The sequence below is a fragment of the Tympanuchus pallidicinctus genome, unplaced genomic scaffold (assembly GCF_026119805.1).
Source record: "Tympanuchus pallidicinctus isolate F22 unplaced genomic scaffold, pur_lepc_1.0 scaffold22, whole genome shotgun sequence".
Taxonomy (NCBI): domain Eukaryota; kingdom Metazoa; phylum Chordata; class Aves; order Galliformes; family Phasianidae; genus Tympanuchus; species Tympanuchus pallidicinctus.
In genome coordinates this window covers 14,156,734-14,171,757 of record NW_026294739.1, presented here as the reverse complement: position 1 = coordinate 14,171,757, position 15,024 = coordinate 14,156,734, and the positions used below count along the sequence as shown (strand labels likewise).

The following is a 15,024-nucleotide window of genomic DNA, read 5'->3' as shown; positions in this document are numbered from 1 at the left end:
GGGGGGAAAGCCTCTTCCTTTTCTTTCTCCTTCTTTCCCCACCTCTTTTTTCTTTTCTCCTCATCTTTTTCTCCATCTCTTCTCCTTTTCTCCTCATTGTCTTTTTCCATATCTCCTTTTCTTCTCTTCCTTGTATTTCTTTTGTTTTCCTTTTTCTCTTTTCTCTTTCTCCTCCTCATCCTCACCATTCTTTTCTCCATCTCCTTAACTTCTTTTCTCCTCCTTCTCTCCTCCCCATCTTTTTTTCATCTCTTTTTCTTCTTGCTCTTTTCTCCTCTCCTCCTCTTTCTCCTCTTCCCATCCCTTCCCACTGGGAGCAGCCAGGCGATGGCAACTCCTGGCTTCTCAGTGCCACGTGCCACCCTACACCCCACCAGCACCCAGTATGAGCCTTAGACACCTCTTCCACTTATGGACCAACCTTGGGGCCAAGGACGTGTGCCATCTCTCCTTGAAGAAGCAGACAGGGAGGGGCAGGGCCAGGCCATGGCTCAGCTGTTCCCTACCCGTGGGGAGGAAGCTGGGGGCGGGAGGCAGCCCGGGTTTCCCTGTGATGCTGAGACAGTCACATTTCATTTCCACCCAACCACCACTATGGGGAAGGCAGCACCGAGCGGCACAGGGCACAGGCACACGGCAGGGCAGGGAACTCGCTGCCCCGCCATGGCTCGGGGCACCTCGGGGATGATGTGGGACAGCACGGAGGGAGCCCTGGTTGTCCTCTGTGTCCTGCTGCTGTGCTGCAGCCCTCCGCTGGCTGGCTGCCACCAGGGTAGGTGGAAAACTCAACGGTCTGGGGTGCGCTTGGGGAATGGGGTTAAAGGATGGAGAAAAGGGCTGGATCCCGAGGTCGCAGTGCTTGAGCTGTGCTGTGAGTTGGGCTTGGTGCTGAGCTTCTGGGTTTGTTGGGTGCTGGCATTTTCTACTCTGGTTTTCACGCCTTGGGCTTCTCCTCCGGAGTGGGCTCAACCCTCTCCAAGCCTGTGTCTTTGCTCAGGGTGACATTTTGGGAGAGAAGGAGAATGGAGGGCGACTGGGTGACTCTGGACAGGGTGAGGAGGACCTCATTTTGGTGGTGTTGGCTGTGTTCTGTACCGATGGAAGCCCGTCACTGTCCCTCCGCAGGCATTGTGCTGGGGTCGTATATGTAAGGCCAGTTTCTGCTTAGGCTGTCCTCTGAGCAGTTCATTCATTGCCAACAGCAGCACTCAGTAGGAAGCAGAGCCCTGAGCCTGCTGAATGTTTCCTGTTAAATGCAAGAAACTCAGAATGCTGCAAACACTGAAACTCAGTGGCACCGTCACAGCAAAGGGGAGCCAGGAAAGTTCCCTTCCTATGTCCTTCTGTTTGGATCCACCTAATTGAGGAACTTTTCTGATTTGGAGGGACTGCTTCTATGGCATTTGGCTAACGCCGAAGGGACCATGAGGTCTTTCTGATCCGTGCCCAGCAGCTAGCAGTACTGGTGGTTTCTTCTGAAAAGGAAGATGAATTTCTTCTCAGCTGGGATTTTTCCAGGCGCTGGTGGTTTGGGCGATCTGCTTGGTCAGACAACCTACATGACAAATGCTTCTTCCTTCTTTTTATTGCTCTCATCCAAAAATAACGCAGCAACTGCTTCTTCCTGCTGAGTTGGTTTCTCTGTACTGGGATGTTGCCTGCTCTAATGGCTCCAGCAGCCAAAGCAAGGCTCCCAAAGGCTCTTTTCCATAGTGCAGGTGCTCCTGTGGGTTAACTGTAGGTAGCCGAGAACAGTTTCCTCCACTGAGAGTGATGCAGGATCAGAGCTGGGCTTGTGAGCAGATTTTTGTAAAGCCCCTCATGGGCCTTCAGGAACTAACAGTAAAGCAGCTGAGAAGCATGTGGAGCTGCTGGCAGAGCAGGCAGAAGCACAACGGGCACAGAGGCACAGCTGTTCTTAAAGCCTGTCGCTGCCCAGGTGCTTGCTGTAACTGTGCATCTCCTTCTGCCTTCTCTCCCCAACAGTGACCCTCTTCCCAGCCATGTTAACTCGTCCTGTGGGCAGCTCGGCCACTTTCATCTGCAACATCTCCATGGAGAACTCCAGCTTGGAGTTCAACCTCAACTGGTACCAGAAGACCAACAACAGCAGTCCCCAAAAAATCGCCGGGATCATCCGAAACATCCCCCAGAAAAAGATGGACAAGTATCAGCTCTTCAATGACACTCCTGTATTCAAGATGGAGATCTTGAATCTCCATCAGAATGACTCAGGCTTCTACTACTGCGGACTGATCACCTTCTCCCGCTCTGACAAAGTGGTGGAGAGCAACCATTCCCAGCTGGTAGTGACAGGTCAGCCTGGGGTGTTGGTGTCTCCCTGTGGCACTGCCCCAAAGGGGGACATTGGGTTGTCTGGGGAAGGGATGAGGAGTGCCTGACTTTTCTTTGGGCAAACCTGTGCAAGGGACAGGATGAGCAGGGGGCTTTGCATGTGTTGGTTTTGGAGGAATGCCCTCCCTCTGCCCTACTCCCTGACCCATGGGTGTGCTAATGGCCTTCCCTTTAAATAAAAAAAAGGCACTGCAAAAATTAGTCTTCTTTCACAACTATTAGAATCATAAAGGTTGGAAAAGACCACTAAGATCATCCGGTCCAACTGCCAACCCCTCCCCAACATGCCTACTAAACCATGTCCCTCAGTGCCACGTCTCCGTGGTTCTTTAACACCTCCAGGGATGGTGACTCCACCACCTCCTTGAGCAGCATGTGCCAGTGCCTCACCACACTTCAGGAGAAGAAATTTTTCGTAATATCCAACCTGAATATCTTTTTCTTAATACCCAATCAGCCCAAACTGAGGACCCCTGAGGAGATTGCAGGGCTGTGGCAACTAGCCTGGGATGGAGCCTTTTCTGAGGATGTCCTTCACTCTCCCATTGCCACTCAGAGGCCCAGTGCTCCTGACCTGCTGACTTTTTGCACGCTTCTTGCAGAAGCCTCTGAGAAGCCAAACACAACTGAGAAACCCAGTGAGGAGGAAAGCAGCCCCCCAGACCACATCAAGGCAGTGCTGCTGGGCACCTTGCTGCTGGCTGGTGTGATTGTGCTGCTGCTCTTTGGCTACATCATCATCAACAACCGGAGAGCAGGTGGGTTGTGCTAAGGGGACTAGGGGTGCATCAGGGGATGATGTTTCTTCTGCAAACATGACTGGGACCCAGGGACAGCTGGATGGCTGGGGTGCATGGGATGGTTTGCTGTACCCAAGCTCAAGTGGTTTGTCCCTGGGGATGATGAGGGATAAGGGTGCTTGGGCCCTCTTGGTAGTGGTTTCTAAGGATGTAAGGGTAGTGTCGAGCCCTCAGGTTCAGCACCAGATACTCACACTGCCTTGGTGCACAAGCATCTTCTAACCAACTGTGTTACGTTGCAGATGTGCGGAAATCATCCAGTGGAAACACTCTGGCGGTGAGTTCTCCACCTCCAGCTCCCTGCCTTGCTGCCTCCCTGCCTTTATCAGGGCTTTGCGGGCCTCTCGCTTCCCCTATCTCTCCTGATGCTGCTCAATCTCTCCTGCACTTCAATCACCACTGCTCTGCACCTGCAGCACAGCCCCAAAATCAAAGAACTGCCTGTGTCAGGACAGGACCTCTCTAGTCCAACCCTTGCTCCAAGCGGGGTTCTATTTGTTGGTGGACTGTGTTGTTGTAGAAAATAGGAGAAGATTCCCTCTGTGCTCCCGTATATTCAGCTAGAATTTCTCTTGCTGCCTTATTCCCTTTCTTCCTTTTGCTGGACGCTGCATAGAGGAGTGCTTTCTCTCCAGCCCTTTTAGGTAGCTGATGACAGCAAGCTGGTCCCCTTGGCTCTCCCCTCTCTGGAATGAGCAGTCCCAAGCTCATCCTGAGCCATTGGTATGCAATGGAGAGGTGGGAAATGGGTTCTTGAAATGCCTGTGGGTGACTCCAAGGCTCACAGTCGGATTTTCCCATGCAAATGCTGTCCTTTGCATTGCTCTCACTCTCCTGAAACACTGGTTTTGGCCATCGCTGTACATGGGGTCTCATGCTGAGGATGAATGGTGCTGCTGGATGGCAGATGAATTGCCTTGATGGGGTATCCTTAATCTGCAGGAGGAGGTGAAGCCACCTGTGTTGTCTGTGTCCACTGTGGACTATGGGGTGCTGGAGTTCCAGAAGGACCCACGCAGCCAGGTGCCCCCTGAGACCTGCCCAGCCGAGCAGACTGAGTATGCCACTATTGTCTTCCCTGAGGAGAAACCCATCACACCAGAGCGAGGAAAGAGGCACAAGGATGAGAGGATGTGGCAGCTGCCCTCACAGCCCTGCTGAGGGCCATCTATGTGCAAGGACTGGAGTGATGGAGCGAATATGAGCTTCAGTGCTGGAACTTGTGTTGGACAGTGTTGGCTGTGCTGGTGATATGGAATGGGCACCAAGGAACAAGAACTTGTCCCTGCTGGATCCTCGTGCTGTGCTTTGGGCATCTGCTCAGTTTTTACCTTCACTTGGGGTTTCTGCATTGGCCATGCCACATCTAATGCTGCTGGCAAAGCATGGCTTTGGGAGAGAGCCCCAGGGTGAGGATAGATGTGGTGCTGGGGAATGTCCACACACTGAGGTCTTGTCCCAGCACAGGGCCTCCTGCATGCACTGCTATTTAATGGACTGCTGCGAAGCAGAAAGTTTCTTTCCTTCTTCATCAGGCACTTTTCTCCTCCTCTGTGGGGATGAAGGACACTGCCGGGCATCCTGGGAAACCCTGGGATGGGGATGCTGTGCCTGGGAGGAGCCAGATCTGGCCATGGGGATCAATAAAGGGTTTGACACCAAGGCTGTTTGTTGACTGCTGATGGCACGTGCGCGGGCAGGCAAATAACGGCTCCTGGCAGCTGGTAGTGTGGGTGTCTGTTGTGGTTCCAGGGCCTTGCTGCTTGATAAGCGAGCTGCTCTTCCACAGAGCTGCTCTTAATAACTCAGAAATCATACTGCTCCACAGACCCAGCTACAATGCAGCCCCCCTTTGCTGATCTCAGTAGGGCATGCTGTCTGCTCAGCTGGGGACAAGTGGCTCTGAGGTGCTGGCTGCAGCCATGCAGCAGTGCTTGTGCCCCAGCTGTGAAGCTGCCTGGCTCTGAACTTACTTTTCTCCTCTTGAAAGCAAATGCCAGGGATGTGCAGCCCAATATACAGCATACGGAAACTGAAAGAGAAAGCAGCAATGATTGCTAAAGGCTGGAGAAACTCTAATAGAGAGCAGGCTTGGAGGCAGCAGAGTCCTGGTGGGAGACCACGAAACCCTGCGGAAGCAAAGTCATCATTTGCATCTCACACCTCAGTGGCACTGTCAGCAGCTTTCTGTTTCTGTTGCACCAAACAACTCACATAGCCTTGAGAGGGGCTGCTCAGGCACGGGGGGGAGGGTGCAGACACTATGATCAATGCCTTGTTAGAGCTGTGATGTCCATCAGAAGCAATCCTGAGCAGATCACATCAGGCAAACACCCATCCAGGAAGGCTTCTATCCCTCCTTAGGGCAGGATGGTGGAGCTGGTAGCCATACTTATTCTCCCCTAGGCTCCACAGGGCAGTGTGCAGCTCACACCACACTTACTCACATTGACATGCAGCTCAGCTTCTATGGGCTTGTTGCAAGGAGCAGCATCATGCCACGACTCCAGCAGCATGATGGTTGGGAAAGGAGTCAGCCACAGCAAGCAAGAAGCAGGAGTTCAGTCAGCAGTTTTGGTTCTGCCTTTCCTGTAAGGTACAGTGCAAGCAGGAGGGTGAGACTGCTTCATTTTTTCCTCCTGCCTTCTGGGGCAGTGGGTGTGTCAGTAGTGCTGTGAAGCTATGCTCCAGGCATCATCTTCCATCCTTGTTAGCAGGGCAGAGCACTGCTAGCCCAACAGGACTGGCATTCTATAGCTGCTGCTCATTGTTAAAAGAATTTAAGGCATGATACAGGTTTCTGATCCCTAGCTGAGCATCCCTAGAGCACACAGTGACCTTAAAATGGGTATCATATCATCCCATAAACCAGCTCTAGCCATGCAGCAGGGTGCATGCCATGCAGGATCACCTGCAGCCTCTCCTTAAGTACACTGGCCATGATTAAAGGGGATTGGGAACATGTGAGCAATTAACCCCTAAAGAAGCCCTGGCCCCAAATTTAGAATTTTTAGAGATGTAGGTGGGAAGGTAGAGAGGAAATCCTCTCTTGCTGTTGCAGGAGCACCTTCAAGGGGATCTACACCATGAAACAGCAAAGCATTGTTTCTGCAAAATGAAACGTTATAGAGGGAAAAAGGGATAGTAAGGCTATGTGCCATTAAAGTCACTTGCATGCAAGCCATATCCTGGTCACTTATAAATGTTGAGTGTGGGGATGTTTCAGAGCAGTGTTTTTTGTTTTGGAGGAGTCAGGCTGGAAGAGGCTTTTCATGACTGACCTGTCAGACACAAGGGAGCATCTCTGTGGCCTTGTCTGGGTGGGAAAGAGGCTGTTGGTTCTGGAAGGGATTGGCTGAAGTGAGATGGTGCTGGGCAGGTTTCCCAATTCTCTCCCCACCTCTGTTTGCACTGCCCTGGTATGTCATGATGGGTTCAGGCCCATCACATCTCTTCCATCCCATCTCATTCCACTGAGATCCATGCCGATCCACTGACATCTGTGGCTGAGCATGCTGGAGGCTCACAGCACATCTGCATTTCCTCCTGCTGCTCTCATTTTGCTTTCTCTAGTTTTGTTTTCAGTTGGCTCCACGGTTTCTCCTTTCTCTTCCTGTCTTCAGTGGGATGCTGCTGGAGGGGCTGGGTAGGTGAGGTGGTTGGGACACCCTGACAGCAATCCTGCTGCCATTACACTGGAAAGAGCCTCCTTGGAGGGTCTGAGCTCCCTCCTTACACCAAAGGGGCCTCCTTGAGGCCACCAGAGCACCAAAACCCATTTGAGGTGGTACTCAACTGGTGTTTTCACAGACAGTTCCTCCTTTGTTTCTCTCCTCCTGCTCAGCATCCATCTCCATTGAAAACATGGGGGTAAAGGGGAAATATCCCCTCCACCTATCCCCATTTCTGTGGGACCTAATCCTCCTTGCCTCAGATGACCCTGGGAGAGGTGAACTTGCCTTCCCTATGGGCTCAACTATGAAAACAGCACAGCCTGGAAGGAATGCTACAGCCAGTGCTTGTCCATAGAAAACAAGGTGACAAGTGTTCAGTGACAACAGCGGCAAAATAGGAGGAGAGGATGGAGACACGTGGAGTGGTGCTGGGTCCTGGGAGGATATGGATGCCCAATTCATTGTTCTCTTCAAGGAAAGGGGAATAAAAGGGATCCAGGAAGCTCTAGATGAGTCAGTCTCGGTACCCAGAACACCACTGGAACAAATTAGTAAGGCCACCAAGCGATAAACACCGAGAGGGCAGCAATGGGGCTGAGAGCATAGAGCTAGCAGGAACAAATTGTGTCAGACCAATCTAATTTTCTTTTCATTAGGGTGGCTGGCTGGGTGGTGCAGGGAAACCGGGAGTGATGCTATCTGTGTGCAGCACTATATGACATTCTCATAAGCAAATTAGGGAAATAGGAGATTCTCCCACTGTGGGTGGACGGCTACCCAAGAAAAAAAAAAACAAGAAAAGTTATTGATCCCCCCAGACCAGGGCTGGAACTTGGGGAGGAGGTAGGGATGCTAGCATTGTGTGAGCTGGATGCAGAGGAGACAAGGCATCCTTCTCCTCACACATCGTCTCACCTGGGGGTGGGAGACAAAGGCAAAAATAAATCCAGGCAGTGTGAAAGTGGCAGGGAAATCACCTCCTGGGCTGTGCCTTTGTATCCTTGATGCATCCAGCAGGGGAGTTACACCAGCACTGGGATAAGGAGGGCTTGCCATGGTGGAACTGGAACAGGGCTGATCCCTGGGACCAGGCAGAGGATACTGCAGGAGCTTTTGTTCCCAGGAGGGTGCTGGTAAGCAGCAAGCACTGGGACAGTGCCAGGCGGTGTGCGCCGAGTGGAGCAGGACGTCAAAGCAGTTTCAGCTCCGTAGGTGGTTTTGGGAAAGTCCCTGCAGCATTGGTGAGTGCGGGGCTGTGACAGGGAGCAGCACTGGGCTCCTTTGCTGAGAGCACGGGCTCAGTGTGCACCGAGTCATGATCTGAGTTGAATTGCCGTGACGTAGTGGAGGATGCTTTCCATGACAGTGGTATTTTGGAGGTGCTCGTCCAACAGTCCTGAACCTGTAGGGCAGAAGGAACCCACCGGAGCCTCCCTCCTTCCTTTTGACATGGCAGAAGAATTGAGGGTAAGAGCTGAGGCTGAAACCCACATCCCCCAGGTGGAGTGATGGTTTTGTTTGGGTGAACATAAATTCCCACAGAGAGGACTTCCTGCCTGGGGGGCTCCTCCTGCTCAAAATGCTCTTGCAACAAAAGAAAAACATCTTTCCACACCTCTCCTCTCCCGCCACCCCCCACCCTCCCATATTCATCCCATGGGATAAATCTCAGTATCTAAAGCATAAAAGGCTGGACAGGTGGTGTGGAGTGGTGGCTCCATCCCTGTCACCCTGTTGCTGATGACCTTGTGTCAACCTGCATCATAGCAATGCTGGTGAGCAATCCTGCATCCTCCCCAGTAGGGCTCCTGGGCAGTCTGATGGCTCGGGTGATGTGGGTCCTATCTGCAGGTTTGGGAAGCTGAGGAGTCTAAGCCTCCTAATATAATATGTAACAACAACAAATGAACATAAAGCAGGGGGAAGCAGGGCTGGGATTCCTCCCTCCTTGCAGCCACCTCCAAAGGAATTTTATGTCTTCACAGTGCACAGAATAGTGTCCTCCGAAACCTTCAGGCTGAGTGAAATGGTTTCACTCCCATAGCACTCCCAGGTGGCTTCATCAGGAGACAGATCGTCCCCTAACTCCTCTCAAGACCTTTCAAGCACCTATCTCTTTCACTGCCCATCCTGCTCTGATGGGATGGCCAGAGATGGGGAGGCAGGGGGCTGCTGCTGGCCCCGCTGCTTTCACCTCCCGCAGTGCCCTCAGCACAGAGCTCACCTCCCCACTTTCTGTTTTAAGTGCGGTGCCATCATCCCCAACTTTCCACTCTGCGGTTTCATGTCAGGCTTTTTCTGCTTGAGTTGGCTGAAAGTTGTTAAAAACAGCCCATGTTTGGTGTCAGCTATTGAGAGAGATAAAGCTACCTGGGGTTTTGTCGGCTGCTGAGCCCTGCATTTTCAGTGAGCTTTCGTTCCATTATACCTATGCAGGGTAAAATCTCTGCTGATTCTCTCACTGCTGTAATATTTGTGGTCCTGGTCAGCAAACAGGTTTACATTTGCATCCTTTTTGCCGATGAACAAAGCAGGAGTGATGGCTTCAGCAGGGATAGGAGTTTTTACCATGCCCAGGTATTACATGCAAAATGTGTGGTGCTCAGGGTCAGCTGTTTTGCCTTTGTTTTAGGAGACTTTTTGCCTAGCTGGGATGTAGCACGGCACCAGCTGTGCCTCTTAGCACAGAAATCGATTGGGGTGGTGCTGCACAAATGGGAGCAAAGGTTCCTCTCTCTGGGCACAAAGATGTGACTTTGCACCCATGAGGGAAGGAGGGAGGAAAGGTTTGGAAGAAAGAAAGCTGCACATGAGTCAGCAGCCAGAAGCTTGACCTTGATCACTGCCTCTTCCCAACTCTATACTGGACCATGATGACATGGCAGAAGATTTTTGCAGAGAAGGCTGCAAGCCTGAAATTAATGGATCCATGGACATTTCGGGAGGATAATAGCCTGCAGGTGCACAGCCTCAAGCCTGGCTGGACGGAGTTTTTGCAGAACCATGTGTCTGGGAGGTAGGGTCTGCTGGTTCGGTCCTACTTGAGGGATGCCACCATCACTGTCCTCTCTGTGCTGCCTCCTGCCACCCTGGGCTACAGTAAGATGGCATTGGCCTTGAGGGAAGGGCTGCAGAGTGTGCCAGCAGCCCTTTGCCCATAGCATCTGCAGGGATGGAGGAGGGGGATGCAGAGAGGGGTGCTGAGTGTGGAGGGGCTGCTAACTCCCATAAGCATTGTGAAAGATGAGTCAGAAGGGGAGTAACCTGCAGCTCCTCCTCACCTGCCCTGCAGCCTCCACCCACACCTTCCTTCTGTTTTGCTTCTTTTTTGACTTTTTCAGCTTGACGCTGGCTTTCTGCTGAGCTGTGCATGGGTCAAGGGCTGAAGACTCACATGGAGCTGGAGCTTGGTTCTTCCCTCCCCCTGGGCCCCTACTCCAGGCAGTGGGGTCAGGACAGGCTGGGCAAGGGCAGCAAGCCGGTCCTACATTTCAGCTTGCTCCTAGCTCATGGGTGTACAGCTACCCAAGCTGGCATCATGCTGATAGGACAGCCTATGTGTATAAAGCTGAACCATCAGCTCCAGCTGTCCAGCTCCCTGCTGACTGCCCTGGGTTACAGCAGAAGGCTGGGATGAGCTGGTGTCTTCCATGTCCCGGCAGGTTTCAGTGCTCCCAGTGCCTGAACAAGTGGTCCTCAGCCAAAGTGCACATCCTCTTCCACATGTGCTATGGGATAGTGCTGATGCGAATCTTCCGTCAAGCCTGCAGGCAGTGCCACAACCCCCAGCTGGAGAAGCCCATATTCAGCCTGGAGAACATAGAGCGGCTGCTGCACAACCTGGTGCTGAAGATCCTCGAGGACTTCTACAATGTGCCCATGCAGTCAGACGCCCTCCTGGAAGTGGTGGTGGACAGGTGCCACGCATCGGGGGTACACGACAGGACCCACTGCGAGGGCTGCAGGCACGGTGTCTGCAGCAGGTCCAGGGCAGCCATGGAGCCCAGTGCTGGGAAGAACAAGGTGGGTGTGAGCAAAGCCCAGAAGACAAAGATGGATGTGGACAAGGCTCAAAAGACCAAGATGGAAGTGGACAGGGCCTGGAAGATCAAGATAGATGTAGATGAGGCCTGGAAGACAGAGATGGATGTGGACAAGGTCTGGAAGACCAAGATGGATGTGGACAAGGCTCAGAAAACCAAGATGGATGTGGACAAGGCTTGGAAGACCAAGATGGATGTGGACAAGGCTTGGAAGACCAAGGTGGGTGTGCACAAGGCCTGGAAGCCCAGGGAAGATATGGACAAGGCTGTCTTGATCACGAGGTCCACAGAGCAAGTTGTAGGTGGCGGCTTTCCCTGGAAACGCTGCTGCTGCGTGGGCTTATCTGTTCTCTGTGTTTTGGGAGTGCTCATCTTTGCCCTGCTTTATTCCCTCTTGAAGTAGTGGGAGCTGGCATTTGTGAATACCGGGATGCTGGCTGAGGATGGTGGTAATGGAAAGGGTGGAAAATTGACTGGATGGGTGCCCTGGGATGGCGAGGCATTCTCAGCTCACAGGTGACGCCACCACCATCGTGCCTAGGCACCTTGTTTCCAGCCCAGGGGAGCCCAGCAGGCCTGGTGGTTTCTTACGGGACATGTTCTGCACAAGGATGGCCCCCAGCTCCTCATACAAAGGATGGAGAGTACCTGCAGGAATAAAGCAGTCCTTTATCCTCAGCCCAGGATGCATCTGTGCTTTTTAACTTCTCTAAAGCCTTTTCTGAATATATATGACCAGAATGGTTGGCAGTGAGGCATTCCTTTATCTGCTGGCCAGTTGCTTTATCTTCCTTTATCTGTCTTGGGGGGGCACATCCCCTCTCTCCTGGCTTGGCCTTTGTGAATGGGGGTACCCAAAGCAGCTGAGGGTATATGGAACTAGGGGCTTGCAGCAAACACACAGGGAGCCATTAGTATCCACCCGTACCATGCCAAAAGTGGTGTCCCATGTGTCATCCACTAGAGACCTGGAGATCAACCCAGGTCTGAGTAAAGGGGAGGGTTGTGCCATTGCTTTCTTCACTGCTGTAAGACTCCCCTGTCTTTTCATACATATAACCGGTAGGATATTGGTTATATATATATATATATATATATAAATAACAAGAAAACCCTGTGCAGTGCAGGAACACCGTGGGCTCTGCCCCCTAAGCGCTCTGTCCTGCTCATCATCCCACTCTCTCCCCTCTTTCCAAGCGATTTCCTTCTCTTCCACCTTCCGCAGTCGCGGCGCCAGCAGATGGAGCTGCGACATCTCTGTCGCCACACTGGGAAGCACTGGGGCCGGTGACCGCCAGCACTGGGACGGGGCAGCCATCCCCGAATGCGGGATCGCCTCTCCCCCATCCGGTTCCCTGCAGTCTGAGGCTTCCAGACCATACCCTACATGGCCATGGTGTCAATCTGTGAATGAGCTGCTCTCTCGCTGTGATTTTTCCAAGTCTTGGAGCACAGGAGCTGCACAAGTGATGCAAAGCGCTCTGATTCACATCTCTCCTGACCGCCAGAGCTGATGGGGGACAGTGATGCTGTGGCAACAGGGCTGGGTGCCACCAGCAGGGACTTCCCAGCAAGGAGAGACAGCAAAATCTGTCCCCCTGGAGGGAGTATCTATGAAGTACTGAGCATTTGGGGCAGGGAAATAGTGGGACCCAGAGAATCTCGTCTCTGAATGGCCCCTTCTTTCTGGAGGTGGTTTCTCCTTGCTGGGAGGCTGAGCTGTGCTCCAGGAGGAGGCTGGTCCTGCAGCCTGGAAGGAGTCCCTTCCCCCCTCTGGCTGTCCTGTGTGGGGAGCAGCCTGCCCTCTCCCCCGTGGCATTATGTCATGAAGGCAGAGACACTGCCAAGTTTCTCACTGCCATTGCCCGTGGCCCTCTTCTTTCCATGCTGAGGTTTTCCCAGCTCCAGTCATCATGTCTGGCTGTCTGCAGCATACCCCACCACCCAGCTGCAGGGGGAACTCCCTCACTTCCTCCTGTGAAGCCAGCTCTGATGGAGCCCACATCCCTGCAGGGGCCCTTGTTTTGTTGCTTGGGTCTTTCTGCTCATTTTCAAGGGCAGAGCCATCCTTCCAATGCCCTCTGTGCACGCACGCACACACACACAGGCTCTCCCAACCATGGCCTCTTATGCATAATCAGCTTTTCTACCCCATCCCCTCCCTGGTGCTGTCTGCTTGCCTGCTGTCTCTTCATGCTGTGTGTGCATGCCTGGGGTATCTCTGCCCTCTCCATCGTGCAGCTGCTTCATCCTCTCCCCATCACTCAGCGACACCCACGTTTCTCAGCCACAGCCTCATTCCTGGGCTCCTTCCAGGATACCTCCCTCTGATGTGCAGCTGTGCCCACCTCCCATTTGTTTCTTAGCACACTGCCCTCTAGCTCAGCCCCTCAGTGGCACACAGACAGTGAGCTCATCCCGGGGAGGATAGCTGGGGGGTGAAGAATGCTGTCTCTCCCAGTGGGATGCTGGGGGTCCCATATTTCTGCAGTCCTGCCATGTGCCGCACTGGTCCATCTGGAGCTGGGTTCTGCTGCAGCTGACTCTCAGCTGATGGCTGGTGCTTACACTTGGCCAGAGACAAGCAAACCTCATGTGGAGACGTTTTGCTGGCCTTTCACCACAGTCAGACTGATAAATTGCTGCCTCTGTGCCTGTCTCCCTGGAGAGAGCTTCTTACAACTCTGGCAGGTTGAGAGGTGCCAATGAATGCAAAACCAGCCGTTGCTTCTGTTGTTCCCATCCGCTGCCCGCTCCCATGCCATGGGCAAGAAGCTGGCACTTGGCAGCACACAGGGTGCTGAGCAGGGGAGGTGGGCAGGCTGGATGGGGACTGTGGAGCTGTGGGAAGGAGGAGGATGGTATTTATTTGTGATTAATTTCTTGTAGGCAGTGGCGTTTGCAACTTGCCTGGGAGCTATCTAGGCACAGGTCCTACAGCTGATGGTGTGATGCCCAAGGGACCATACTTTGCTTTTGCTTTTGCCTTTGCTTTCTTATCTACCTGTTTATTTTTTCTGCATGCCACTTGAACTCAGACTGAGTTCTCAGACTCCAGGTTGCTGCACTCCCCTCCTGCCATCAGCCCCATTTTTAACGATGTGCTAGGGCTATAAATAATTGAAGGGTGGGATCTCACCTATTGCTGTTTCCTGCAGTTTGCATTCCTGGCATGTTCAGGTCTGTCTCAGCCCACAAAGCTGCAGGGGCTGTGGCTGAGAACACGGGGCAGAACCCTCTGGCCTTCTACCCTATGCAAGTGAAGCACCTCCAGACCCACAGTGCTGGTGGGACCACAGCATTTTGCTGGTCTCTGTTTGTTATCTTTGATCTTCGACAGGCTTACGATAAACTGATAGTGTAAACAGAGACCACGAGCCCAAATCAGCCACTGCTGCAGACAGCAGGGATGGGTGGTGGATGCACTGCTGGACCCCAGCCCAGCAAATGCAAGACTGGGAGCTTTTGTTTGCACTTCGCCCATTATGCTTAGGAACAAAAAGATATCTCGCATGCTCTTCAGTTTAATTATTTGGTTTCAGGGATAAATATGTTTTTCCCAGCACTTCTGAAGAGAGTTTTTATTGAAAGCCAGAAGGCTCAGTGGAGTTACACCATTCTTGGCATCAATGGGCTTCTCTGCACTTGGCAGTCACTGGAGACCATTTCCAAGTGCCTGCAATCTGTGTGTTCCCAGTGACTGCATGACTGCCTTTTGTACCTGAATGAAGGCTCTGGAGATACATCCACTTAAGCAAGCTGGTAATTTGTAGCACTGCTATACACGGGTGGGCAGGATGACACTAGACAATGTGAGACCCAGAGCAGCATAGCTTATCCCTAAAATGCAGACAGGACTTGCTTGCGTTGCTTGTTGGGAGTATGTAGTCCATTCATCAGGGTTGATTCTCCAGCAATGACCACCACTGGATCTCATCTCCTTCATTTTCTGTATTCTGTCTTGGCCATGGGAAGATTGTGTGCAATGCACAGTTGAACTGTGTGGAGCTGAGGTCGTTGATAAGGTCTGACATGGACACAGAGCAGATGCCATGGAGAAGGAGCAGAAGTGCATGGGACAGATTTGTGACCATCCTTTGCCTTCACTCCTTGACCATTTCCTGCCTGGAATAAAAGCCTCAGGGCATGAAC

At 52.5% G+C, this 15,024-nt stretch overlaps 2 protein-coding genes across 2 annotated transcripts; both read left to right on the top strand.

Moving 5' to 3' along the window:
- The first annotated feature begins 524 nt into the window (after positions 1–524).
- PDCD1 (programmed cell death 1) lies at positions 525–4,817 on the top strand. Its single transcript, XM_052686946.1, has 5 exons — positions 525–772; positions 1,987–2,316; positions 2,958–3,113; positions 3,398–3,432; positions 4,098–4,817. Exons 1-5 carry the CDS (start codon positions 595–597, stop codon positions 4,314–4,316), a joined length of 918 nt encoding a protein of 305 aa, XP_052542906.1. The 5' UTR covers positions 525–594; the 3' UTR covers positions 4,317–4,817.
- Positions 4,818–9,562: 4,745 nt separating this feature from the next.
- On the top strand, positions 9,563–11,550 carry LOC128082622 (receptor-transporting protein 2-like). The gene is made up of 2 exons (XM_052686945.1): positions 9,563–9,845; positions 10,492–11,550. The coding sequence occupies exons 1-2, from the start codon at positions 9,700–9,702 to the stop codon at positions 11,273–11,275; spliced, it is 930 nt and encodes a 309-aa protein (XP_052542905.1). The 5' UTR covers positions 9,563–9,699; the 3' UTR covers positions 11,276–11,550.
- The last annotated feature ends 3,474 nt before the right edge of the window (positions 11,551–15,024 follow it).